Consider the following 24812-nt stretch of genomic DNA (forward strand, 5'->3'; position numbering starts at 1 on the left):
AGTGGTTGAATTGCTCCTTCCAAACAGCATATCAGCGACATGAAGGAAGACCAACGGGCGACGACGACGTCGAAGGGCAGGCAATCCCCAAAACTAGATGCATTAAGCCATCTCACTTGATTGGTTAGTCCTAAAGACTTCAAATTCTTCGTTTTCCAATGTTGGGTGCTTCGGAGCAGCTTCGATATAAGAAGTTGCACTCCGATATTCCCAATGCGGAAATGCCTGAAAGCACCCCCAGTGCCCCATAAATCCGTGTTATTCCCATATTCCAGAGACAATTCCAGAAGACAAGAGCCTATTGAGTGCTCTGAACTTGAAAAATGTTGTAGGATAGAGCAGCCTAGAGGGGTAGTGGTGGGGGAGGGAGGCCGGGTGCGTGCTAGGTGGGATAATGCTTGGCAGAATCTTGCACACATATATCTTGCACCGCCCACCGCCCACCTCCCACATCATCACTCCTTTCCTCACTCCCCACTATTCCATTACCAACTTTCCCCCAACAACAACTTTTGTTGAGGCTTGGTATAGTTCCAAGGTCCTTCAGACCTTAAGCAAAGACTTCCAACTCTTTTCTGATATCACATACCGGCCGCTGGTCTCAGGGATTACCATGTCGTCGCCGTCGTTGCCAATGCAGCAAGTTCAATCCAAATCAAACCTCCTTCCACGTCAGGAAGAGACCTGTAGATACCGCCAGACAATATACCATGATAAAGCTGGGGTCCAGATTGCAGAGTCTCGTCGTCGCGCTGCGGGTGCCCGCAAGGTCGACTTACCAACCCAGACATATACCGACTTTGTCCTTTACCCAACGGATAGCATAGAGCCGTCCTCCAGGAGCCACTCTTACGACTCTTCACGTTGCAGTGCATCCAAATTCAGGGAGAGGGAATCCTACTCAACTCCTCACGTGACTTCTGCCAAGCATTCATCCAAAGCCAGGCAGAAACCGGCAATCATACAGAGGGCCTTGGAGCCAAGAAGGATACTTTCAGGAGACGAGAAGAGACAAATTTACCTTCCTGAAGAATCAACACCTCCTCCAACACCTCGTTCAACTCGACTGTCAACACCAGAGCTTCCCGACCTCAAGGAAGTGCCCTTTTGTGACTGCGGTGTCGGAGGGCACATTGTGAAGTACTGTAAAACATGCAACAAGGAAGTTGATCGATGGCCCTTGTGAAGAGGAGGTGGTTTGTGTTTGAAATTGAGTACACGTTTTCTGGTTCCGCTGCGAGACTGAAGCTGGTCTTTTTGTTCTCCGGTTTGGCTGCTTAGCGTTTCGAGTCCAATCTTTTGATCATGAAGGTTTGGGATGGGCACATCTTCTATTCCCGTTTTTTTTTCTCATTGGAGCGTTGTAGGGTTTTAGGGATACCATGATTTTACGAGTATTGTGAGGCGTTTGGTGTTTGAGTCGTCGTTCTGAACACAGCTAGGCAATCTAACTACTCATTGTAGTATGAGATCTGTGCGAATCCATAGCGCTAGCGTATGCATTTCGATTTTGGTGAGAGCCAATCCTGAGCGACTCATTCCTGTGGGCGTTCGCTTTCGACAACGAAGTATTTACCGGACTTCCGCTCGGCTGAGCCTAGCACATCCCAGTCCTCGACGTCTTTCGCATCGACAGGTGTAGTGTCACGCTGTATGCGCTTGTGATGACGTCCCACAACCTTCTCTTTGGCCAATGCATCCTTGAGAGTCTCCAATGTAATTTTTTGTTCCTCTTCCGCAGCCGCAGTCTCGTCGCGTATAGCTCGGAGAGGCTTCACGCCAGTAGTGTCCACCTCTTGTATCTTGCCCACAAAGTGTAGTTGTGCTGCCAGGGTATCTAGCATCTTCTTCTCTTGCTCTGGCGTCTCTGGGGGCGGGAGAGCTGACAGTCGCAGCAGGTGGTGTAGCTGCTGCGAAGTGACTTGCGGGGCATCGGGAGCACGGGTCTTTGGTGGGAGGAGGGACTCGACCGACCAGGTGGGCTCTGCGAGAAGCTGCTCGAGCTCGCTGGGATGGATGCCGACGTTTTCCCGTAAGTGCGCGGGTTCCTTGGAATCCTTTTCTAGCCGTAGAGTCGAAGGCGCAAATGACCGTATTTGCAAGCATCGTGTCGGCTTGCAGAGCTTCACAGCCGCAAAAACACGACGACTTGCCATGATGCGTCTTGGTTTTGTAAAAGGGAACTTCGCTATAAGGAACCAGTTTTTTTCACTCTTCAGTTGAGTTTTGTTTTGTTTCCTGAAATCAGCGCCCGGAAAAAGCTGAAGCCCAGACGAAACACGGACGGTGTCGTCGCCAAAAGTCCAGTCGTGGTTGTGAGGCAGCTGCAAAGCACTAGCGCGCCATTGGCGGTGCCCCGCGGGTCTCGCATGGACCAGCCCAGCGTGGGTCGTCATCGCCGCCCATGAAGACCGCACGCGCAGCCACCTGTTCCAACCCAAGTTTCAATACAATTTCCTCTTCTTCTAAAAGGTTTCTCCCATATCCGCTACAACACACCACACATCGCATACTCAGCAAACATGGCCGGTGATCCCAGGGCATTGCTGCGACAGGTGGGGCCTCCTCCTCTTCAGACTCAGCCATCATGCATATTACTGACATTCTGGTGCTTTACTAGGCAGAAACATCACTACAGAAGGCATCGGGTGGCTTCAGTTTCTTCGGAGGGAAGCAAGAGAAGTGTAAGGGCTGGCGGATGACATGGGAATATTGCGAAACTGACGCACGTGACAGACGAGGCAGCCGCAGAACAGTTCATCGCCGCAGCAAATGCGTTCCGAATGCAAAAGATGGGTATGAAAATGGACTTCCAAAGATATAGATTGAAGGGCTATTCAATTCAGCATCAATTTGAGATACTGACTGGTCCCAGGCAAGGAGGCCGGTGAAGCCTTTGAGAAAGCAGCATCAGTTCAACGCCAACACCTGAACGAGCCTGACGATGAGGCAAACACTTTGACAGATGCCTTCAGTAGGGTCCCTGGAGACTGTTTTATTTGTATACGTGGTTAATACAATCAGAGGCCTACCGGAAAGATGAACCAGAGGCGGCGGCAAGGTGTCTAGACAAAGCCATCACACACTACTGCAACAAAGGCAACTTCCGCCGCGCAGCTACTCACAAGCAGAATCTCGGCGAACTTTTTGAAGTCGAGCTTGGCGACAATATGCGTGCGGCAGCTGCTTACGAAGAGGCAGCTGGTTGGTACGAAAGCGTAAGTCTCCAGATACTTATATACCCCCATCACTCCACGCTTTGAAAAAAAACATAGACGCTAACACTGGCCTAGGACAACGCCGAAGTAACTACCACCCAAAAATCCTCTAATTTTTTGGCAAAGACTAACCCTCACTCGCAGGCACTCGCAAACAAGCTCTGGCTCAAGACAGCCGACCTCATCGCCCTAGAGGGCAAAGACTACTACAAGGCCATTGAGCTCTACGAAAAGGTTGCAAAGGCCTCCATCGCTAACAACCTCATGCGCTGGTCGGTCAAGGAATACCTACTCAAGGCTGGTATCTGCCAGCTGTGCACAGGCGACCAAGTTGGCGTTAACACCGCACTTGAGAAGTACAGGGAGATTGATCCTAGTTTTCAACAGCAGAGAGAGTATGCGCTGCTGGTTGATCTTACAGCGGCGGTGCAGGATGGTGACCAGGAAATGTTTGCCGACAAGGTATGTTACTTCTATGTTTGAAAAGGGGATGGGGAAAGAAGTGCTAATGTGCGGTGTAGCTATTCCAATTTGATCAGCTGAGCAAGCTGGATAAGTGGAAGACTACGCTTCTTTTGCGAATCAAGAACACGATTGAGGAGGGCGGCGAAGACTTTTCTTAAGAGTGGACCTTGGCAACTTCGGTTCCTTCTCGTACTGGTTTGGCGTAAGGTTTAAGGGTATGATGGAGACTTGTATCTCAACTAGGTGCTGTCGCACAGAAGAATACTGCTTATCGAGCTCGTTTCGGTACATTTTACTTGCTCTGCACTAGTCTCCGGTGAGCCTGGCCTATAGGTTCACCATTTGTACCCTTCGGCTGCTCTATGGAAGATAGAGCAGTAATCCAATACACAGATTACCTGAGCTATTGTCAGCAAGAGCTATCCTCCTCCATAGGTGCTATATGACAGTCAGTATGACGTTGGCCGGTTATCTGGTTTTTCTTCTAAAACTCATATGACCATAACTCTCAGTCAACCGGTAAAATCGGAGATAGGGTCGCCCAGCACCACCAGTATTCTGATGGATCCCTTAGGGGAGCATATCCTCAAGGAACAAAGACACCATCAAAGTCCTTCAGCTCCTCATCCCTGATTTCAGAAAGCTTTCTCAGCCTCGAGAAGCCGTCTCCTTCTTCATCCTTTGAATCGGGTCTAGTTCGCGCTGCTTCTCGCAGTAGTTGCCTGTAAAGGCGGCAACTTGTCATTCACTTGTGTATTATCAACATCGAGCTTCGAGTATTCATCCATTCTAAATTTTATCGAAAAATAATGTGTTGGTGGTGCTAATAATTTGTAGTAAACGCTTCCTCATTTTGGTAGGCTAGTAGCCCGCGCAGCCTGGGTTTTTCGGTTGTACTAACCGGCTGAGAGGCATGGTATTCACGTCATCTAATATCACTATTAACACCTATGTTGAGAATGTTATTGTTCATTGAGCCACATAAGATCATACACGTTCTATTGTGAGGTGCCTGCTTCAATCTGAAGACAAGACTACGTAAAAGTGAAAATGTGTGTAAAGATCGTCCAATGCCACCGTGGCTACATGATCCGTTCCTCACTTCAACACGAGATGTGTGGTGGTGGTGGTGGTGGTGGTGGTGGTGTGTGTGTGTGTGTGCAACTCTACAACTCAATATTGTCAATAAAAGGCTCAAGACGCTCCTTGAGATCTTCGACATCAATCTCATCGCCCTTCCAGAAGACTTCCTCGCCACCAGCGGTCTTGGGTGGGATGAGAACATCAGAAACCACCTGGATGACACCGTCACTCGCAATACCATCGTGGATAGTGACGCGCGAGAAACCATTGATTCGGATCTCGGCAAAGGGTCCATAGCGCGTGACGTCGACGGCGAGGTACTTGTCATCCAGCACGGTTGGGAGGTCGTAGTGGTAGTAATCTGGGCGGTCTTTAGTAGACTCGTCATCATCGTCGTCGCCATCGTCAGATCCATCGAAAAAGGCATCCGTGTAAAGGGTCTGATCATTGACCAAGTGGTACTCTAGGAGAGCCTTGAGATACTTCTCGCCGTACTTTGAGAAAAGGAAGGCATTGGCTCGAGGGCCGAGCTTCTTGAAAGCGTAGTTGTTTGGGGCGAAAAAGGTACCACCGTTGTGCTTGTACTCGGTCGTGTTGAGCCAGTCATATATACCAGTCTTGGTGAGAGCAAGCTCCAGCGTGCTGAAGGCGCCAGGGAGCAGATCGAGGATGGTGGCAACATTGGGAGGGGGCACAAGAATGTGGTCAACGCCGTGAACAACACCGTTGGTTCCAAAGATGTTTACAGCTACAAGGCGGCTGTAGTAGTTGATTGTGGGGCCCTTGAATGTGACTCGGGGAGTTAGACGCTGAGCGTGACCGAGATTCTTGCTGGTTGTGTACAGAGTAGGGATGGTGAAGCTGTGGAGAACGCGACCAGCAGGGTAGAAGCTGTCAGTGACATGGTACAAGAGAACTTCCTTTAAGAACTCCTTTGATGGTTGTGGGTGGTGCTTGGGAATCTTCTCAAAGGCCGCATCCGTCGGGGCAAAAATGGTATAGTTGGCTGCAGTGCCATTCAACAACTCGACGACATCATCAAACTGATTGATCAGCTCAGCCAGCTTTGTAGTGTACTTGCTCTCGTTGATGAGCTCGTAAACGGTCCGGTTTGGCTTCTCGTGGTGCGGTGGGTGGTGCGGCTTATCGTGGTGTGGGGGATGGTGAGGTTTGCCATGGTGAGGACCACGGGGGTGATCAAGGTCGATGACGCTGTCGTCAAAATCCTCGTCCTCTAGCCATGCCTCGACATCATAGCCAATATCGTGGAATTTGCTATATGCATGCTGTGCTTCATCCTTGACCTTGCTGAGTGCATCATCAAGGACAGTCTGGGTATTGTCAACAAGCCGCCGTCCCGACTTTTCGATCTTGGAGAAGACTTCGGGTTCGGTAATGACAAAAGCGGTTGCCAAGGGCAAAAGGGACACAACTCGTGAGAAGCGCATGTTGGCCTGGTAACTGAAGGGTAATTCAGATGACAGGCAGGAGGGGCAGACAGATGGAGGGTTACAAGTAGTGCCGCAAAGGAGCTAAAGAGCACGACAAGTCGATTACAACACCACTGCGTAGCAATGGCGCCGAGATAGTCGGCCGACTGGTTGGTGGTGCCAACCCCACAAGTCGGACGAAATCAAGCAATCTAGAGTTGAAGGCTATGACAAAGGACGCGCTGAAAGGAAGAGCAGCAAGTGACGGGGAATGCTTGAGTTGAAGATGAGATGTTGGACAAAAAACAAAGTTCACTGCTGCCACGCGGCGAAGAAAGTCAAATGTAGCGTACGCAGGCGTCCCAGGCGGCAACAAAGGACGCGTCAGTCGATGCTTCCCCGCGGTTCTCGGCGGATGAGACAATACGACAATGCGCTGACGTGACGTCACCAATCATCAATCTCCAACATCTACCACGCCCACCACTCGATGCATGATGCATGATACATTCACGCCCAGCTGAGGCTGCAGCGACTTGTAACATACGCATCTATCCTTCTTTGGGGGTTCAGGGACATTTTCGTGGTGAGCCATGCTGCATTGGCCCCAAGCGTGAAGGACGGGGAGATGGGAAAGATCACGTGAAAGCGCGCTGCTGTTGGCTGCAGCGCCCCACTCAGATACGTACTCCTTGCATGCACATACGCAGCTCGCCATCTGATTGGTTCCCCGCACAAAAGCCTGCCATCATCTCCACATGAAAACTATTGCATCAAAACCACGTACGTACTCTACTGACACGCTCATGTCAGCCACAAACAACGAGGACGACCAATTCTTCCGTCTCATGCTCCTATCCAGTGTTGCAACCAGCAACCATTGCCAAGATTTGTGGAGGCCTTCTCCATACGCAAACACACATGTGCATGTACATGTAGTGGTGACGTTGCTTTGGCTTCCGCTATTCACACGCCTTCGTCACTGTGCGTCAATTTTACGAGGCAAGGCCACTCAAATCTACAGCTCGGGGCTTGCCCATCTGCCCAAAACCACGCTGACCACAGTTTTGGTCGACGTTACTAACAAAACTTACCCACAGTGGGCCTCGGACCTAAGGGTGATTGGCTGTGAGGTCATTTGTCACCCTCTGTGGAATGCCAAAACAAGCTTTTGTCAAGCTTTCAAATTCCAACGGGCTGTTTATTGGCGTGAAGATATGGGAAAGTGCGGATACAACATGTCGTCATGTCCAGACATTGCAATTGCATGTACTACTACTACCTGTAGTTTTTGTATAATTACCATGCCTGCGTCGCGCGGATGCAGTGATTGCAACCAACCCGAAGCACCACGACTCCACTTCTAACTTTAAATCTCGCATAATGGCCGGACTAGCAAGACACGTTGACACGGAAGAGCTCTTGACGACGCTCAAAGACCATCCTGTGCACAAGGCTGGCGGACGTCATGCCGGAAACCGAGCAACTTCGCACATCACCCCTTACTCCAGTCGATATGCTGCTGGCACCGAGCTGTCCAAGTTCAAAATTCCACAAGATGGCGCCCCAGCCGACGTTGTTCACCAGTTGCTTAAAGATGAGCTTGACCTAGACGGGCGACCCAGCCTTAACCTTGCCTCCTTCGTTGGCACCTACATGGAGAGGGAGGGCGAGCAACTCATGATTGAAAACATATCAAAGAATCTGTCGGATGCTGATGAGTACCCGGCCATGATGGACATGCATGCCCGTTGTGTATCCATTATTGCCCACATGTGGGGTGTGCAAAAGGGCGAAAAGGCTATTGGATCTGCCACCACTGGCTCTAGTGAGGCCATTCACCTTGGTGGACTTGCTATGAAGCGCCGCTGGCAGGAAAAGAGAAGGGCAGAGGGCAAGGACACTTCCAACCCAAATATCATCATGGGTGCCAATGCTCAAGTAGCATTGGAGAAGTTTGCCAGATACTTTGAAGTCGAGGCCCGTATTCTTCCTGTAAGCGAGGATTCATCCTACCGCCTAGACCCCAAACTAGTCAAAGAGAACATCGACGAGAACACCATCGGCGTTTTCGTAATCCTCGGCTCCACCTACACCGGACATTACGAGCCTGTTGAGGAGATCTCAGAAATCTTGGACGAATTCGAGAAGAAGACTGGAGTCGACATTCCAATTCACGTTGACGCAGCATCAGGAGGCTTTATTGCCCCCTTTACGCATGCAAAGGCGGGCAGGAAATGGAATTTCGAGTTGCCGCGAGTGAAGTCCATAAATACCAGTGGACATAAATTTGGACTTGTGTATGCTGGTGTTGGATGGATCATATGGCGAGATGAGAGCTACTTACCCAAGCATTTGATCTTTGAACTCCACTACCTGGGCGGAACCGAGGAGTCGTATACATTGAACTTCTCGCGGCCAGGTGCGCAGATAATTGCACAGTACTACAACCTGATTCATCTGGGTTTCTCGGGATACCGCAGCATTATGGAGAACACCTTGGCCAATGCCCGTCTGCTGAGTAGGGCGCTGGAGCACACGGTAATAGCACCCCTCCTTTAAACAAACTTGAGACAACCACTGATGTCATACTGCAGGGTTGGTATCGTTGTGTTAGTGATATTCACCGCAAAAAGGGTGACTTCAAGTACGAAAAGGGCAAGGAGCAATACGAAGAAGGCGCTACGAGCGAAGCTTACAATCCTGGTCTACCCGTCGTAGCCTTTACCCTCACCGATGACTTCCACAAAGAATTCCCGCACATCAAGCAAGAAGCCGTTAGCAATCTGCTCCGTGCTAAGCAATACATTATTCCCAGTAAGAACGTCCATGCCTTTAACTGTGTATTTCTTTTTCAGAGAAAGTGTGATTAACCATGAATTGACAGACTACCCGCTTCCCCCCAACGAGGACAAGACTGAAATTCTGAGGGTAGTAGTCAGAGAGTCTCTCTCGATCGACATGATCGACAGGCTTGTGACTGACATCTGCGGCGTGACGGAAATGCTTATGAAGACGGATGCCGTTGACCTCGCGGCGTTCCAACCAGGCGCCAATCCTAGCGTCGAGAAACAGCATGCGAGCAAGGGCTTGAGGAAGGAGCACAAGCACAAGGCTCAGCGGCCGACAAAAGATGGCGTCTACCGAACAGTGTGCTAGTGGCGAGGCAGGAGCAGGGGTTTCCAGATGTTCTGCATCCCGCTCATTAGTGGAAAATGGTGTCATGATCTACGACACGGCTGCAAAGCCCATTGGGTTGACGACATGTGCTGTGTTGCATACCAAGGTCACTGAGGAAGTTCTTGTTTGGAAAAGGGGATTAGCAACGTAGACCAAATAGATAATTGAATCCGAATTCTGAATGTGTTATGGGGCTTCACCGCCCGTTCAATGTTTTTTTACGAAAGATTGAAAGCTCCCTGAACTTTGTTTATCTAGTGTAATAAGTGTATTAGCTACTCATTATTGATGCCCAAAGCGGTGCGGGGAAACCAAGTTACATTTGTAAAAAGTTGAACTTTTTTTTTCTTCTTGGCCCATCCACGCCCAGTCTGCAAGTGATACGGTTACATGCAGACTGACGTTGATGAAGGTTCCATATCATTTTTTTTGTATACATGCAAGATACCTTGATATCTGCACCCCCCAGTCGCATTATGAGATAAGGTGTATGTACGATGTGAAAAACAAAGTAGTGCAAACTTTGTGAAATGATGTCTTCGATTTGAGTTCCGGTACTCATCCGTAGGAGCAAGGACTTGGCCACTAGCAACCAGACATACTGGGGTCTCACTGGTAGGTCGTGTGACTAAGAGTGTTACCGAGACCCACGTGCTATTCCAGAAGTCTTCCAACGTGTGCTAGCCATAGTCCCTTACACGGCTCGCATGCACACACACACACACAAACTCTTATCTCGGTAGCGGGCTCAACGCGTATCACGGTACAGTGCTGATTTCGGAAAAGCCGCGAGTGTAACGGCTCACAAATGCCGTTTCGAACGGCGGTACAGATACGGCCAGCGTGCTGATTGTGGCCCTATGTTACCCTGCTTACAAGTAGACAGCGCTGTGCACCACGTCAAAGCATGCCAGAACGGAACCACGGCATTATACAGGCATTAATTGTGGCGGGGAGAACGAAATGAACCGTGATGCGTGGCAAGCTTGGAAGAGAGACAGATATCATGCCCAGCATCGCATCTGGCTAGTCCACGTGTAGGCGGTCGTACCTTGCACACGATTGCCGCTCTGAATCGACATATATCGAGATCAGATCAAAGGAGAGGGATGCAGGACGATTGGCGGCCCCTGCTGCGGTGCATCCGGGCACCGAGTCATCTATCAGCTTTTCATGCCGCCTTACCTGAGCAGGCATGGCGTAGCCACAACAATGTCTCGCGATCGCTCTGTTGCTTCATTGTAGCACGCCCATCGCTGCCATCCACTGCTGCCCACGAACGCTCGGCCCGTCCCAAGTCACTCGATATGCGTCCCTGCAGCAGGCTTGCCCAAGCATGGCGGAGTGTGGCGGCGCGCTAACTTGGCCCTCACGTCATAACCCCGGCCAGCGATGCTGCAGCAAGCATCACCAATCTCGAACCGGATCTCCTCAGTTTCGACCATCTGCACCCCTTGCAGTGGGGTCTGTCCTAACATGGTTGACAGATGACATTTAGGGCTCCCCTCTAGTGCTCCAGTCACCTCGTGCCCTAGAAACTTCGATGTGAAGCTCCATTGTCGCCATCATAGGATCATGACGTCCCACTGGCTCTGAAGCTGCACAACTCTCTCCGTCTTTTTTTTGCTCACTAGCACTGGAATGTCTTTGCTAAATTCCCGCTATTCCTGGACTCTCCATGCATCGTAACCTTGATGTTACGACGTAGCTGCTCCTGGCCGCCGTGCAACACCTGCGATTTATTCCTCTGTTCCTTTTGCTCAGCACGCACATTCAGTGCCTACAGCGAAGAGGCCCCGATTATGACACCCCGAGTCCCTCGCATACTCTTGTACATATTGCGCCGCGATGTCCGCCTCTCAGATAACCCCATATTCTACGCTGCATCCCTCCAGACCAGCCGACCGAGTTCAAAATCTTCATCAAGCTCCGATCGGCGGCATCGTGATGATTCGCTGACTTCGGAACACGGCCGCACAAATTTCACCCACCTTTTACCCGTTTTTGTCTTCCCCGCCAACCAGATCGAGGTCTCGGGCTTTCTCTCGTCGCCGTCCGATAAATGTCCATACCCGGAGGCACGGAGTAGGGAGGCGGGAGTGTGGCGGACAGGCCCTCACCGCGCAAAATTCATCGCCGATGGGGTGTGGAATCTCAAAGATAAGCTTGCGGGGTTAAATTGTGGCTCAGGCCTAGAGATGCGTGTCGGAAAAATTCCCGAGGTGGTCTCCGACATACTGGACTGGTACGACAAAGACGAAAATGAAGGTGTAATCAGCGGAGTATGGATTACAGACGACGATGCCACTGAAGAGAAGGATGACCTAGCAAGTCTGAAAAACCTCACAGAACAGCGTGGTGTAGATTTCAAAGTTTGGGTCGACGAGAAGTACTATGTTGACGAGTAAGCAACCCAAATCCTTTGAATGACGTCAAGTCGGAGTAATCCTTTGCTTAACCTGAAAATAGCCGGGATCTACCATATTATGATGATATCTCTAAACTGCCCAATGTCTACACCACATATCGAAAGGGCCTAGAACCGCTACGCGACCGACCCCGAAACACCGTACCCACCCCCACACAACTTCCCCCGCTACCTTCCAGGATACCGCCACAAAAACCGCCGTTTACTATACCCTCGACTTTGGAAGGATTGAAAGACGCTCTACTTACCCCATTGTTAAAAGATCCAACATACACTCTGAAAGTACCGCCAGTATGGCCAACCGACGCTCAATCAGCACATCCTTTTTCCGGCGGCGAAACAAATGGCCTGGACCGGATACAACATTTAGTCAGAACAGGAGCAATGAGTTCCTACAAAGCCACGCGCAATGGCATGCTTGGTCTGGACTTCAGTACTAAAATTTCGGCCTACCTCGCACAAGGCCATATCACTGCTCGGCAAGTCCACTGGGCCATGTTTGACTTTGAGGAGGGGCGAGGACCAGGAGAAAAAGTGCCAGGCTACGGCAAAGGAGAAAACGAAGGCACCGCAGCTGTTCGGTTTGAATTATTATGGCGAGACTATATGCGTCTCTGTATGCGAAAGTTTGGGTACAAAATGTTCAGCCTCTATGGTATTCAGACGGTCGACCAAAAAGAATGCGACAACAAATGGAAAAACCTGAAATGGTCAAAGGGTCCAGGCGACGATCCAGCAAAAACGGCCGAAGTGTTTGAGCGATTCCGCTCCGGACGAACAGGCGTCGGCCTCATCGATGCCTCGAACCGCGAGCTCTTTGTCACAGGCTACACATCGAATCGCGCCCGCCAAAACGTCGCCTCGTTCCTCTCATCCCACCTGAGCATCGACTGGCGCGTAGGCGCAGAATGGTACGAATGCTTCCTCGTCGACTACGACGCAGCCAGCAACTGGGGAAATTGGCAATACGTAGCAGGCGTGGGCAACGATCCCCGCCAGGGCCGCATCTTCAATCCCGTCAAGCAAGCCCTTGACTACGACAAGCACGGCGAATACATCAAAGCCTGGGTCCCTGAACTGCGCGGCCTCAAGCTCACGCGCTCGCTTGGACCGGGCAAGGAGGAGATCGATCAGCAGCGCCTAATGGGGCTGTATCAGGCGTGGAAGTTGAGTGATTGGGAAAAGAACAATTTGGGTCTCAAGGGTGTCGATTGGGTCGAGCACCCGCTTACTCGCATACAATTCCAGGTTGGCCGTGGTCGTGGCGGTGGCGGACAGGATGGAAGGCCGAAACGTGGAGGGGCTGGCGGTGGCGGCGGTGGCGGTGGTAACGGCGGAAATGGTAGTGGTGGTGGCGTACCATGGCGCGGAAGAGGAGGTCGTGGTCAAGGCAATGATCGGAACTCCAAGCGAAAGGCCGATGAGGAGAAGTGGGTGAGGAAGAAGGATGATGGGCCTACGATTGTGAGCAGTGTGCAGCGGACTTGAGAGCTTGGGATTGAAAAGGGGGAGGACGGATCTGTTTTTTTCTTTCGCTTTTCTTCTGGGTTATATCTGATGCATGTGAGCGTGTTGTAAATAGGCTTGTTGATTCCCCTTGTTCATAACTGCGATGGTACATCGTGTTGCGCTTCTTTTATCTCGAGCATCGCGTCACGAATTGCATGGCATTTTACCTTTTTGCTTTCATCCAAGATGTCTTGAAGATATGTAGTATGATGGCTGAAGAAAGATTGGTAGTGTTGCTCTTCTACTTTTCAAAATCAATCAACTGCCATGGGCGAAATATAGTCGCAGACCAGCACACGTCTCGGAACACGTTTTGTGACAGGGTAATGAATCGCACATGAAATTTTGCTTTGATTACTGCATCTTCTCGCTTCAATACTGCTGCAGTCTCTCCTGTACACCTCTTTTTATAACACCAGCATTCTCAACATGTCCTTTCAAAGACACGCGTAATTCGTTCTAGGAAGAGATCCAATTACAAGATAGTTATCTGGATATCGTATCGACCCCAAGGAGTGTTGTGGGATCGCAAACAAGGCTCAAGCTCACCCTCTGCTGAGGATAAAAGCCAATAGGTATATGGGAGGTTATCTGTTTACCGTGGTGCTCGTTGGGCGGGGGTGGGTCCGGCGGCCATGCGGTTGCCCCTACAAGAGTGTTAGCGTTATGCACCCTGCAACTGTACCAGGCAATGACTTACATGAAAGACCTGCTGACAAACGAGATGATGATCATGGGCAGCCACGAAGGCATCTTGGAGAAACCATAGGTGAAGTAGCCGTACGGGACAGCGAGGTTGTACTGCTGCATGGTGCCATTGAAGGGGTGGAAGTGGCCCCAGTAAGGCTCAATCTCAGCAATCTCATTGTCGACAATGAGCTTCTTGATCGTCTCCGCAGTAGTGGTAGTGCGGTTCAATGCCTGGTAGCGAGCGACAGGGACAGGCGCCGACTGGTCGGGGAGCGGCTTAGGGATCTGGAAGAGGTACAGCGACGGCGCGTGAATGGACCACGAGTTGCACAGAATACCCTCGGTTTCGCAGTCCAGGTACGCGAGCTTGGGCGCGTTGGGCATGGCTGCGATCAAGGGGGTAGAGGCCTAGAGGGTTGTATTAGTGTCGCATTTCTAGAAGCAGCATGTTGTGGTGTACGCACATTCCAGGCCTTGGTGGCGTTGCCGCAAAGGCCGAAGCATGTGTTGTTGCCGCCTGTGGTGAAGACAAGCCAGTCCTGGGTGGTGGGCGGGCTGGCGGTCGGGTCGACTGTCAAGACCTCTTTCCAGTTCTCCAGAGTCAACGGGTGTTGGACCACCTCGACTACCTTGGCCGCTGCCTCGCTGGCTGCTGCCTCGACTGGCGCCGATGGCATTGAGGCCGAGATGGTAGAGGACACGGCAGCAGACGCCTTGTTGAAGAAGCCCTTGACCTTGTCGAGGATGGGGATTTGCTGCTCCTCGGCGATAGCAAGCGCCGGGAGGGCGAGGAGGATGCCTGATGAGACGCGCATTGTGCCTTGTGTGTGTGCGGGGAGGACAGGTAGAGGGAAAGAGAGATAGAGCGAATGTGTGGTGGTTAGACTGGGTAAGCCGTTTGGGGGGGCGCGGGCGCGGGCTGGCTTGCGGTTGGTCTGATGGCACAGGGTCCGGCAACGGTCAATGATCAATGTGGGGGAGATGCGATTGCGCGTCACAGAGCGATGTGGACACCAAAAGCTAAAGAGCGGCAGAAAAAAAGGGCAAAAGTCTAGAGATGCGACCACCTGTACTGAAAGTTTACAACCAGAGAAATAGGGATGAAGGGCGGATACAAGGCCCGGCGTCACTTCGCGCGGTCCAGAGCTTAGCCGCGAAATCATGGAGCATGGACCCGCCTGCGCATAGTCCACCTGTTTACATATGCCCCCTTTCACCCTCACCACCGACATACCCGCCCCACCCCAATCCTGCTGCATCTCTTTCCGGCCCATCAATCTGCTGTTCCCACTCCGTCAAAGCTCCAGCCAGCCTGCGCAATATGTGCCCCCAGTGTAAAAAACAGCTGCTCTCCACTTTCTGGTTTGGAAAGTTGCACCGCATCCTCTGCGACGACAGTGAGCCCACACATCTCAGCTATCTATGCAGGGATATACCTTCTTCCTGTTGCTTGTGGGATACGCCTGTAATTACCGATGCACCAGAGTCTGTTGTCAGTTTGTTATTAATCAGAACATTCTCTCATTGCTGGCAAGTTATGGGTATTAGTACCTGGTCATGTAGTATTCCGTCTCTGTAGTGCATCTAAGAGGTCTTGACGAAACGCTCTGTTCGGTTCTGGATGAGGGTCTTGTCCGTCAGTTGATCCTTTTGCTTGAGCACGTTCTCGCTCTTCGACCTCCTGGCTGTGCTCTGTTTGCTCATACAAAACCCCTCCTACAGTGGAGCCTGCAGACTTGTCCTTTTTGTTTGGGTTAGCTATTCTGAGTTGCTCGATTCTGCCTTGTATCGAGTCGAGTAGAGCTGCTCTTCCATTGCTAGCTGCTCTTAAAACCGGTGGTGGGGGAGGAGGCGAAGGCGCGTGTGACATGATGGGAGGCTCGGCTCTGGAGGCGATTTCCGACTTGACTGATGATTGGTTGTCCACGTAAGAGGAAGCTATACCATGACGTTGAGGGTCATCAAAAGTAATTGACTGAGGGTATGTCGGTCTATATCCATGGTGATTGTCTTCATAATCGTGATCTCTCGGAATTGGGGCTTCTTGGCTGCGTTGATAATCGCACGATGTTGCTCCAGATTGAGACATGTCCCTCTTGCTCCTAACCTGAGACTTTTGACGTCCTGAGGGTTTTGGCACTGTCCTTGTTCTATAACCAGGAGGAATAGTTCGTTCAGGACTTCCAACAGGTGATGCAGGTCGGATACGTATTACAGGAACTGACGCGCCCCGACTCTTCTGACCAACAACTCTCCATCTTTGCTCACCATCTTGACCCATCCGACCACGATCCTTTTGACTTTGGTGATGGCGCCCCAGCGCTTCAGCCTCAATAGCTCTAGGCTTCCACTCATAGACCTTAATCCGCCGCTTATCCCGTTTATCAATCTCGGGCTGCTTCCGAACTTTGTTGTTTCTCGAGGTTTCTTCTCTATTCCAATCATGATTCATCGTTTCTTCCCTTGTCTTTGCCTCTAGTCTCTTCTTCCTCGCTTCACACAGTGTTTTCTCGATGAAGCCTCTGGATCTATATCCAGCATCGTAATCGGCCTTGATATGTTTGTATGTATTTATGAAGTGATCGCCGAGTCCGAAGGCTATGCCTGGCTTGGATTTGTACTTGGGCAGGCTGCCGAATGGTGTACCATCGGGACCTCTCTGCTGACGCGGTAGAGGGTCAGATGCACCGACCCTTCTTTCTCGAGCGCCTGTATGTCTTTGTTCGGCCCGAGACTGATGGTGAGATCTCGAGTGGTCCGTTTCGTTAAGATGCTGGGAATGATGGGATGCCAGGGCATTCCCCTTTTTCAGTTCCTGCCATGGGGTTTGATACCCAGCTGCGCCACTTGCTAGGCGATCTCTCTTTCTGTCTTTGCGATGCTCCTCGTTAGAACCATACTGATATCTATCGTATGAGTTGCCACGATGCTGTTCATGGTCTCTGTCGCGCGACCGGTTGCGATGTTGACGCTGATGCCTCTCTCTTGACCCGTCAGTCCGCTCATAGGTTGCATGGTTGTGACGTTGGTAATCTCGATCTCTCAGGCTGTTACCCATACTGTTTCTCCTTTTGCGTCCCCTATGCTCCTTCTTTTCGCCTTTCCTTCTCTTCCTCCTTCCCATAGCTGCGATATAGCTTCACGCCCTCAACCACAGCTTCAACAATGAGTTGGGATGTACTTTTGTCGTGACGGTCAGCAATGATGTCTTCGACCACGCTTCGCACGGCCTTGCGAAATTAGTCGTTTTCGGGCATTGGAGATCTTTGGTGTAGTTCCAACGAGACATATTAGGGGATTTGAATGTCAATGCTACAGTACGTTTGGGAGACGTGAAGGATAGTTTGTGAATGAAGTTACGAGGAAAGCGTTGGTAGCCAACAGGATTTTGTTATACGTGCTACACGCTGGCGATATAAAAACGTACTAGGTCACAAACGCAACTCCGAGGTCACCAACGGTTCATTCAAACCAACGTCGCGACAACAACTCCATCGGCTGACCATATTTATCCCAATTGAATTGCCTTAGAGTTGGATGTATGTTACTGCCAAGAACACTGGTGGTAGGTGAGCAATTGTTATAGGGAAACGGTCGATGAATTAGAAATAAATAACTTGCTGGAAGCGATAGGGCGAGGGCAATCGGGTAAGACTGCGAAAGAATCTCGGACTATCACTCCGTTGTTGTATCCCATTTCCCAGTGTAGGATCATATATGTCGTAAGAGCATGTAGGTGCGACATGGCGAGGAATAAAATGTCTCCGTGAAGCATCGTACTTTCCAGTCCAATCCGGCTTTCAGACCCGTTTCAAAGATATTGTGTATTCTCCAAGCGTAAGACATAGAACGCCATATGTTGCATGGTACAGCCATGCAAGTTTTCTTCCCAGACCCTCCCATTATTACCATCCTCTGTCATGATATACGTTCTGTCACCGTGCATTCAAATTCTACTCCTTCTTCTTCACCTCGCCCTTTGCCACCTTGACGCCTTTGCCGCGGAAGTCGTTCGCATCCGGCGCATCACTCTTTCCCAAGCCCAGTTCCTCTGCCTCTCTATCCAGTTGTTCTTTCTGCTTCTTGGCGGCTGCGTTGAGTAGATATGGTCGAATAAGGAGGTATCCTCCTACGATGGCGATGATGCGAACCCAGCGCTGAGCGGTCATCTCCTCAAACGACTTGATTGAGTTGTTTACAAGCCTGTTCTTCCATTCGCCGACATTGTCTAGTATGTAGTCCATGGCTGATATACTGGGGGATGTATATAGGAGCGACGTGTGCGCTGGAGGATATTTTGCGAAAGAGGGTTTGTTATTGGCCCCTGTACTGTGGGCTGATGCAGGCGCAGGTAAGTAGATGCGTCGCGAAGATGGTCGAAAGATGTGAGGATTTCAAGTAGAGAGAAATTTTGATCAATGGACAAGTTGCGCGCGATAAATCACTCAAAACGTGGACCGGATGGCAACCATGGGCGGTGACATGGTTTCTGCCACTCAGGCCCCACCAGAAACTATGGACGCGTCGCGTCTGCCCGTCGCATTGCCAGAGTATCGCGACGGCTTCACACCCACATTTGCAGCAGATGGCGTCTAACGATGCTGCAGCAGAACGCGAGGAGGTCAGATATAGTCCGATACATCTATATGTAATTCATATATTAACAAGATTGTAGCGGCTCAAGTCCGCTCTCTGGTATGCAATCGGCCAATTCGTTGACGACAAGTCTTTGGAAAGCGATCTGAATGCCACTCCGCAATTCATCGGTGCCTTGACTGAACTTGTATATACTCAGATAGGTATGCTCTGATCATCGGTTCCTCCAAATCGTATACCAAAGAGTTGCTAATGTACTCCCAGCAAACACAGCCCGGGATCTCGAAGTGTTCTCGAAGCATGCGGGACGCAAGACAATCAACCCAGATGATGTCCTCCTCCTCGGTAGACGCAATGAGCAGCTTCAAGCGATGCTGGAGAAGGAGCTAGAAGATATCAGAGCTGCTGAAGGGAGACGGGCAGATGGACAACCAGTTGCTCGCGCACAACCAGCTGCTGCCGGAAAAAAGCGAGGAAGGCCTGCTGGCACGGGAAAGGGCAAAGCGAAAGCCTAAACAGGCCTGCAAATTACAACAGTATCTTGTGTACGTTTCCTAGGCGTTGAGGAGTTATGCTATGATACCCGCAAATGTAATTTTCGACAACGTGTATGATGTATCGGTTGTCCTCTGCACGTCTGCTGAATTGTGAAGAATGAGTGATTAACTAATTTGTTGATCCAGTTACCATACGAGCGCAACATTGTGGTCTAAAAGGCAATGGGGCGGAACCCTACACTCTGCAGCAGTGGTCGACGGCGGTGGGCCAATCGTTTACGACCGAAGTTAGACTTTCTAAATTGTCAGCTCCCACATCTCTTCACCACCACTCCGCCACAAAGGCCGAGTCTCGTGCAGACATGGACAAAACTCAAAACACCATTAAGCAATCGCAACCAACCAACTCTGATTTTGTCACGTCACGATGTTGTGTTCAGCCGTAAGCCTGGTGTGTTCTGATCCAATCATGCTTACAAAGGTGGGCGATTTCCGACTTACAGTGCCATGTTCTTAATCATTGACTCGGGAAGCCGGTTATTTCTTCGAGCGTATTTTTCACTTCTTTTTTTCTCTGTCATCTTTTAGCTCATCTATTTTGCCTGCTCGCACCAATAATTAAGTACTATTATTATGGCCATCACCTGTCCCATCATATAGCTCGACTTTTGACTCGCAAGATATTTCGGATATGCCTCGGTACATGAGTTTTACTGTAGTGCCTAATAACGGCATGCCATATCATCAATCTGCCAAACATGAACCACCAGCTTCAGAATTTCAACTATGGGGAAAACGGCGGCCAAAAGACAAAGGAGGATCTCAAATCAAACCCGATTACTATCCCTCCATGTGTGGCAAAAAACCATGCGTGACGGTATGTCGGTCACACTCCCTACCACAACAATCCCAACCACAGCTGAGAAGCCTGCAGGATCTCGGAATAGAGACCTAGAGTATAGTAGACAGACATGCAATCCAAGGTGTTTCAAAGATTATTCTATTCTATCTAAGTTGCCCTCGTGTCTAGCAATACCCCCACGCCATGGAGGTAAAGGAAGCCGCAATCAGCTCTCTTTTTTTCTCTTACTAATATAAAATAATATAAATTTCGTAGGAGTGAACGCTAAGCAGGGGGGGCCTACTTATAGGGGTGAAATAATTCGTATAGAGGTGCCCAGTAACCTTTGCCTGCCTGAAAGGTGGAACCCCGGGAACGCGAGGCCCTATCCGCTCTATCAGCCGCGACTCCACCTCCATCAGCTCTCAGCCTAGCCCGAGATATGAACATGCAGCTCCTCCAATGCGTGCGCAAGCGACTATGTTAGTCCTAGCCCCGCGAGGACCTTGTCGGTCTGCTTTATAAGTGGCTTGCTCGCCTGCATGCCTGGCTAGAACACCTTCCTGCCCCCGTGATACGCGCCCATACCTGCCCAACACACCCAGCTTGTGTACGGACCGATGATTCGAAATGTCCGGTGTCGAAGCCATCACCGCCATCCAGCTGATCGACGCCTGCATCGGCATCGCTAATACGATCATCGACATTGGGCGTGCCGTTCACGATGCTCAAGGATTACCGCCAAAGCTTCGAGACCTGCTCGAAAAGTTGCCAGCAATCCAAGAACTGTTGGAAAGTGCGCAGGAGAGCTGCGAGGAAGGGAGCATCACAGAGGATGCTAGCAAGAGCGCACAGCCGATTTTGAAACAGTGCGAGGTGGCTTTAGCTGAACTAAGAGACATATTCAGGAAAGCGTGCCCAAAAGACGGGGAGAATCGTACCAAGCGCATCTGGAGAGGCACAAAGACTGTCTTCTTCGGCCGAGATAGCCAGGCACAGAGGCTTCTGGTGACCATCCAAGACAACTTGAGACTGTTGGAACAGAAGGAGATCTATGTTATTGGCGACAAGCTGGACGCACTGGAGCAAGTTACGGAATCACTAGCGAATGAGGACGGCAAGTATACACATACTGGAGCGGGCAACATCATTGCCAATGAAGGCGGCAGCTCTACGAATTATATAGTTGGTGGAAGCAACAATCGACAGATCAACAATCCTGGAGTGTACAATGAGGGCCCTTCTAGTACGTAATTATCGCACTCGTGTGGTCACACCGATTTCTCAATCGAGGCAATTTCTTTTTCACTAGCATCCGTTCACAGCGTGCCTCAGTCTACTTGGATGAATCTGTACTGACCATGCTGGTGTTAGTATATAATTACACTTATCTACCACCAGGTAAACTCGGCCTTAGATGTCGTTGAAATACGTGCGCTTGTTTATCAGCCGCTGACGACAGCGCGACGCTAGAACGACCCGAGACACCGCCTGAACCGTCAATTAACGTCCCGTTTCCACGCGACCCAGACTTCGTCGACCACGGAACGCTGCTTGATCAGATTAGCAAACGATGCGCAGCGCCAGCATCGCGGGTAGCGCTGGTGGGCCTCGGCGGCGTGGGGTAAGCCCAAGGAGGGAATATTAGGTCGGTGCTCGCACCTAACATACGACACAGGAAGTCGCAGCTAGCCATCGAGCACTGCTACCGCACTGCCGAACAGTCGCTGGACACGTGGGTGTTCTGGGCGCATGCGAGCAACACCGCGCGACTCGAGCAGAGCTTCCGGGAGATCGCCAACCAGGTCAGGGCTCGCGGCCGCAAGGACCCGCAGGCAGACGTGTTTGAGCTAGTGCGCGACTGGCTGCGCAATGCGAAGAACGGACGGTGGCTATTAGTGCTCGATAATACAGATGATGCTGCTATAGTCTCTCCGACAGAGGGAAGCAGTGGTCTCCAGCAGCATCTATCAAGGTATCTGCCTTTTAGCAGGCACGGCGCCGTCCTTGTGACGAGTCGGACAAAGAGCGCAGCGATGCAGATTGTAGAGGATAGTGACATTATACTAATCGAGCCAATGCACGATGCAGCTGCACACGCTCTGCTCCGTAAGAAGCTAAGGGACATAGACGACAAAGACGACAACATCGCTACGCTAGCTACGACGCTTAGTTATATGCCGCTTGCTCTCGTGCAGGCGGCAGCATACATTCGAGAGCGAGCACCACGGTGCTCTGTGCGGCAGTACCTCGAGGAGTACCGTCAGAGCGATCACAGAAAGACGAGGCTGCTAAACCAGGAGGCGGGTCACCTTCGCCGAGATATAGCAGCTAGCAACTCTATCTTAGTAACGTGGCAGATCTCATTCGACCACATACGGAGCACAAGACAGTCAGCAGCAGGCCTGCTGTCGCTGATGAGCTTCTTTGACCGACAGGGGATTCAGGAAGCTCTACTCCACCAACAGAGCAGCATAGCAGACGATGGATTTGAAGAGGACGTGCTAGTCCTGCGAGACTACTCACTTATTACGGTGACTAGAGATGTAGACACATTTGAGATGCATAGCCTAGTGCAGCTAGCGACGCGCACGTGGCTTGAAAACGAAGGGCAGCTAGATAAGTGGAGAGAGCGGTTTATCTCTAACCTATGTGCAGAGCTGCCGACAGGAGAGCACGAAAACTGGGAGAAGTGCCAAGCGCTATTTCCACACGCACGAGCAGCACTAGCACAGCAGCCTAAGAGTAAAGAGTCACGAAAGGAGTGGGCGTTGTTGCTATATAGGGCGGCATGGTACGCGTGGCGACGGGGGAGAGCTGGCGAGGCAGAGGAGATGGCGACGATGTCGATGGAGGTTAGGAGTGAAGAGCTTGGGGAAGGAGATGTGAGAATGATAGAGAGCATGGGGATGGTGGGACTAGCTAGAGAGCTTGGAGGTAAGTACAAAGAGGCAGAGGCGATGCATAGGCAGACGCTGGCGCAGATGGAGAAGGTGTTCGGGTATGGACATCTACACACGCTGTCGAGCATGAACAACTTGGCGCTAGTGCTAACTAGCCAGGGCAAGTATAAAGAGGCAGAGGTGATGAATCGACAGACGCTGGCATTAATGGAGAAGGTGAAGCATCCAGACACGCTAATGAGCATGAACAACTTGGCACACGCGCTGGAAAGCCAGGGCAAGTACGAGGAGGCAGAGGCGATGAATCGACATACGCTGGTGCGGAGGGAGAAGGTGCTTGGGCATGAGCATCCAGACACGCTACTAAGTATGCACAACTTGGCACACGTGCTGGACAGCCAGGGCAAGTACAAGGAGGCAGAGGCGATGAATCGACAGACGCTGGTGCGGAGGGAGAAGGTACTTGGGTATGAGCATCCAGATACGCTGATGAGCATGAACAACTTGGCACACGCGCTGGAAAGCCAGGGCAAGTACGAGGAGGCAGAGGCGATGAATCGACAGACGCTGGTGCGGAGGGAGAAGGTACTTGGGCATGAGCATCCACACACGCTACTGAGTATGCACAACTTGGCACACGTATTGGATAGGCAGGGCAAGTACGAGGAGGCAGAGACAATAAACCGACAGACGCTGGCGTTGAGAGAGAAGGTGCTCGGGCATGAGCATCCACACACGATAACGAGTATGGGCAACCTAGTAGGAGTACTAGATAGCCAGAGCAAGTACGAGGAGGCAGAGACGATAAACCGAAAAAGGCTAGTGCTAATGGAGAAAGTGCTTGGGTATGAGCATCCAGATACGCTAATGAGTATGCATAAATTAGTACTATTACTGGATAGGCAGGGTAGGTATGCAGAGGCAGAGGCGATAAATCGACAGACGCTGGCACGGAGAGAAAAGGTGCTTGGGCATGAGCACCTATCCACGCTGACGAGCGTATACTGCCTTGCTAATCTTCTTACACATCAACATTACTACAACGAAGCCTTGGCCCTATACAAGAGAGCATGCACTGGGTACGAAACTATACTTGGGAAGGCTCACTCAACCACGCATGCGTGTCACCAGCATTACGCTTATGCGCTTGCATCTCACAAGCAGCACCAGCTTGCTATCCCTCCTACAACTACAGATAGCAGCGCACGTGCATACGCAGGCAAACAGTCAAAGCTGGTACGAGGGCTAGCAAAGATAGGCATTAGAAGCCCAAAGTCTGTGAGGTAGAGATAACAGATTCTGCAACCATATGTATCAATTACTCGAAGCTAGTTTCAACACTACTACAGGACTACATGTAAGCTTCTACCTCTACTACCCATCATTCGCTCTTAAAACAGGCGTGCGTGGATTCCAGTGCGGTGTCTAAGCGTGCATTTGATCACGTTGGACCATACTAGATAATGAGCGAGTTATGCTTAGCTTTAGCCGCTAGCCAGGTGACTCTGTCTAAGCTACGCTCACGGGACAAGGGTCTAGCATCTGTACTGATAGAATACCACTAAGTCTCTTATAGTGTTTTTGTACGACTTACAGGTAGCGCGCCTTGGTTGTCAATCCTGCTCTGTAGAGCAACAGATTTGCGCAACAGTACTACTATGATCTAGGATACCAGAGTATCTCGCTTGGGATACACTCCCCATGTGTATTTGTATAGTTTGACAGACTTTTGGAAACATACGTTAAGCCTTTGGCGCGTCCGAGGCTGCCTTTGGCGCGGCTGCCGTGTAAACTGGCAGCGAGTCGTAGTATCGTTAGCCAAGCAGGAACTTGTAGGCGACGAGATAGAGTACTACTACAAAGAAATCTCTAAGGCCAAGGAATCTATCCCGAGACTCGCAATGCCTCTGGACTGGGGCTTCGTCTGTTGTGGTGGGAGCATCACCGGCATGCTGCCACACAGGGAGGGATA

The 24812-nt window shown here is 50.9% G+C and overlaps 11 protein-coding genes across 11 annotated transcripts; 6 read left to right on the forward strand and 5 right to left on the reverse strand.

Annotated features, from left to right (window-relative positions):
- Positions 1-578: 578 nt before the first annotated feature.
- Positions 579-1186, forward strand: PSV08DRAFT_358834 (uncharacterized protein; the record flags this gene model as incomplete). The annotated part of the gene is made up of 1 exon (XM_014229273.2): positions 579-1186. Exon 1 carries the CDS (start codon positions 614-616, stop codon positions 1184-1186), a length of 573 nt encoding a protein of 190 aa, XP_014084748.2. The 5' UTR covers positions 579-613.
- A 166-nt stretch (positions 1187-1352) lies between these two features.
- Positions 1353-2156, reverse strand: PSV08DRAFT_358835 (uncharacterized protein; the record flags this gene model as incomplete). Its single annotated transcript, XM_014229272.2, has 1 exon — positions 1353-2156. The coding sequence occupies one exon, from the start codon at positions 2154-2156 to the stop codon at positions 1536-1538; it is 621 nt and encodes a 206-aa protein (XP_014084747.1). The 3' UTR covers positions 1353-1535.
- Positions 2157-2450: 294 nt separating this feature from the next.
- Positions 2451-4086, forward strand: PSV08DRAFT_264659 (soluble NSF attachment protein). The gene is made up of 8 exons (XM_014229271.2): positions 2451-2555; positions 2621-2684; positions 2737-2796; positions 2876-2974; positions 3025-3218; positions 3294-3305; positions 3363-3680; positions 3740-4086. Exons 1-8 carry the CDS (start codon positions 2523-2525, stop codon positions 3839-3841), a joined length of 882 nt encoding a protein of 293 aa, XP_014084746.1. The 5' UTR covers positions 2451-2522; the 3' UTR covers positions 3842-4086.
- Positions 4087-4638: 552 nt separating this feature from the next.
- On the reverse strand, positions 4639-6496 carry PSV08DRAFT_264667 (FAS1 domain-containing protein). Its single transcript, XM_014229270.2, has one exon. The coding sequence runs from the start codon at positions 6212-6214 to the stop codon at positions 4850-4852; it is 1365 nt and encodes a 454-aa protein (XP_014084745.1). The 5' UTR covers positions 6215-6496; the 3' UTR covers positions 4639-4849.
- A 1034-nt stretch (positions 6497-7530) lies between these two features.
- PSV08DRAFT_194713 (pyridoxal phosphate-dependent transferase) lies at positions 7531-9558 on the forward strand. The gene is made up of 3 exons (XM_014229269.1): positions 7531-8737; positions 8794-9013; positions 9084-9558. The coding sequence occupies exons 1-3, from the start codon at positions 7580-7582 to the stop codon at positions 9353-9355; spliced, it is 1650 nt and encodes a 549-aa protein (XP_014084744.1). The 5' UTR covers positions 7531-7579; the 3' UTR covers positions 9356-9558.
- A 1583-nt stretch (positions 9559-11141) lies between these two features.
- PSV08DRAFT_194716 (DNA photolyase, FAD-binding/Cryptochrome) lies at positions 11142-13487 on the forward strand. Its single transcript, XM_014229268.1, has 2 exons — positions 11142-11780; positions 11846-13487. The coding sequence occupies exons 1-2, from the start codon at positions 11179-11181 to the stop codon at positions 13290-13292; spliced, it is 2049 nt and encodes a 682-aa protein (XP_014084743.1). The 5' UTR covers positions 11142-11178; the 3' UTR covers positions 13293-13487.
- Positions 13488-13629: 142 nt separating this feature from the next.
- Positions 13630-15048, reverse strand: PSV08DRAFT_264701 (uncharacterized protein). The gene is made up of 3 exons (XM_014229267.1): positions 14468-15048; positions 14014-14411; positions 13630-13960 (listed from the first exon to the last, which is right to left on the reverse strand). The coding sequence occupies exons 1-3, from the start codon at positions 14816-14818 to the stop codon at positions 13909-13911; spliced, it is 801 nt and encodes a 266-aa protein (XP_014084742.1). The 5' UTR covers positions 14819-15048; the 3' UTR covers positions 13630-13908.
- A 510-nt stretch (positions 15049-15558) lies between these two features.
- On the reverse strand, positions 15559-17061 carry PSV08DRAFT_170883 (uncharacterized protein; the record flags this gene model as incomplete). The annotated part of the gene is made up of 1 exon (XM_014229266.1): positions 15559-17061. The coding sequence occupies one exon, from the start codon at positions 17059-17061 to the stop codon at positions 15559-15561; it is 1503 nt and encodes a 500-aa protein (XP_014084741.1).
- Positions 17062-17740: 679 nt separating this feature from the next.
- On the reverse strand, positions 17741-18423 carry PSV08DRAFT_264723 (trafficking PGA2-domain-containing protein). Its single transcript, XM_014229265.2, has one exon. The coding sequence runs from the start codon at positions 18245-18247 to the stop codon at positions 17957-17959; it is 291 nt and encodes a 96-aa protein (XP_014084740.2). The 5' UTR covers positions 18248-18423; the 3' UTR covers positions 17741-17956.
- A 121-nt stretch (positions 18424-18544) lies between these two features.
- On the forward strand, positions 18545-19188 carry PSV08DRAFT_264728 (kinetochore component CENP-S-domain-containing protein). The gene is made up of 3 exons (XM_014229264.1): positions 18545-18624; positions 18679-18802; positions 18864-19188. The coding sequence occupies exons 1-3, from the start codon at positions 18589-18591 to the stop codon at positions 19112-19114; spliced, it is 411 nt and encodes a 136-aa protein (XP_014084739.1). The 5' UTR covers positions 18545-18588; the 3' UTR covers positions 19115-19188.
- A 1301-nt stretch (positions 19189-20489) lies between these two features.
- On the forward strand, positions 20490-24183 carry PSV08DRAFT_358843 (uncharacterized protein). Its single transcript, XM_066092974.1, has 3 exons — positions 20490-21183; positions 21411-21561; positions 21616-24183. Exons 1-3 carry the CDS (start codon positions 20568-20570, stop codon positions 24125-24127), a joined length of 3279 nt encoding a protein of 1092 aa, XP_065949760.1. The 5' UTR covers positions 20490-20567; the 3' UTR covers positions 24128-24183.
- The last annotated feature ends 629 nt before the right edge of the window (positions 24184-24812 follow it).

The sequence above is a fragment of the Bipolaris maydis genome (genome assembly GCF_028858645.1).
Source record: "Bipolaris maydis strain C4 unplaced genomic scaffold PSV08scaffold_2, whole genome shotgun sequence".
Taxonomy (NCBI): domain Eukaryota; kingdom Fungi; phylum Ascomycota; class Dothideomycetes; order Pleosporales; family Pleosporaceae; genus Bipolaris; species Bipolaris maydis.

Excerpts from the sequence above, each read along its gene's own strand:
- PSV08DRAFT_264659 (XM_014229271.2), top strand. The coding sequence starts at position 2,523 with ATGGCCGGTGATCCCAGGGCATTGCTGCGACAG. Across the intron at positions 2,685-2,736 it reads CGGAGGGAAGCAAGAGAAGT|ACGAGGCAGCCGCAGAACAG; the intron begins GTAAGGGCTGGC and ends CGCACGTGACAG. Across the intron at positions 2,797-2,875 it reads GTTCCGAATGCAAAAGATGG|GCAAGGAGGCCGGTGAAGCC; the intron begins GTATGAAAATGG and ends GACTGGTCCCAG.
- PSV08DRAFT_264667 (XM_014229270.2), bottom strand. The coding sequence starts at position 6,214 with ATGCGCTTCTCACGAGTTGTGTCCCTTTTGCCCTTGGCAACCGCTTTT.
- PSV08DRAFT_194713 (XM_014229269.1), top strand. The coding sequence starts at position 7,580 with ATGGCCGGACTAGCAAGACACGTTGACACGGAAGAGCTCTTGACGACG. Across the intron at positions 8,738-8,793 it reads GTAGGGCGCTGGAGCACACG|GGTTGGTATCGTTGTGTTAG; the intron begins GTAATAGCACCC and ends GTCATACTGCAG. Across the intron at positions 9,014-9,083 it reads TAAGCAATACATTATTCCCA|ACTACCCGCTTCCCCCCAAC; the intron begins GTAAGAACGTCC and ends ATGAATTGACAG.
- PSV08DRAFT_194716 (XM_014229268.1), top strand. The coding sequence starts at position 11,179 with ATGACACCCCGAGTCCCTCGCATACTCTTGTACATATTGCGCCGCGAT. Across the intron at positions 11,781-11,845 it reads GAGAAGTACTATGTTGACGA|CCGGGATCTACCATATTATG; the intron begins GTAAGCAACCCA and ends ACCTGAAAATAG.
- PSV08DRAFT_264701 (XM_014229267.1), bottom strand. The coding sequence starts at position 14,818 with ATGCGCGTCTCATCAGGCATCCTCCTCGCCCTCCCGGCGCTTGCTATC. Across the intron at positions 14,412-14,467 it reads ACGCCACCAAGGCCTGGAAT|GCCTCTACCCCCTTGATCGC; the intron begins GTGCGTACACCA and ends ACAACCCTCTAG. Across the intron at positions 13,961-14,013 it reads TTTGTCAGCAGGTCTTTCAT|GGGCAACCGCATGGCCGCCG; the intron begins GTAAGTCATTGC and ends ACACTCTTGTAG.
- PSV08DRAFT_264723 (XM_014229265.2), bottom strand. The coding sequence starts at position 18,247 with ATGGACTACATACTAGACAATGTCGGCGAATGGAAGAACAGGCTTGTA.
- PSV08DRAFT_264728 (XM_014229264.1), top strand. The coding sequence starts at position 18,589 with ATGGCGTCTAACGATGCTGCAGCAGAACGCGAGGAG. Across the intron at positions 18,625-18,678 it reads CTGCAGCAGAACGCGAGGAG|CGGCTCAAGTCCGCTCTCTG; the intron begins GTCAGATATAGT and ends ACAAGATTGTAG. Across the intron at positions 18,803-18,863 it reads ACTTGTATATACTCAGATAG|CAAACACAGCCCGGGATCTC; the intron begins GTATGCTCTGAT and ends ATGTACTCCCAG.
- PSV08DRAFT_358843 (XM_066092974.1), top strand. The coding sequence starts at position 20,568 with ATGTCCGGTGTCGAAGCCATCACCGCCATCCAGCTGATCGACGCCTGC. Across the intron at positions 21,184-21,410 it reads GTACAATGAGGGCCCTTCTA|AACGACCCGAGACACCGCCT; the intron begins GTACGTAATTAT and ends GCGCGACGCTAG. Across the intron at positions 21,562-21,615 it reads GTGGGCCTCGGCGGCGTGGG|GAAGTCGCAGCTAGCCATCG; the intron begins GTAAGCCCAAGG and ends CATACGACACAG.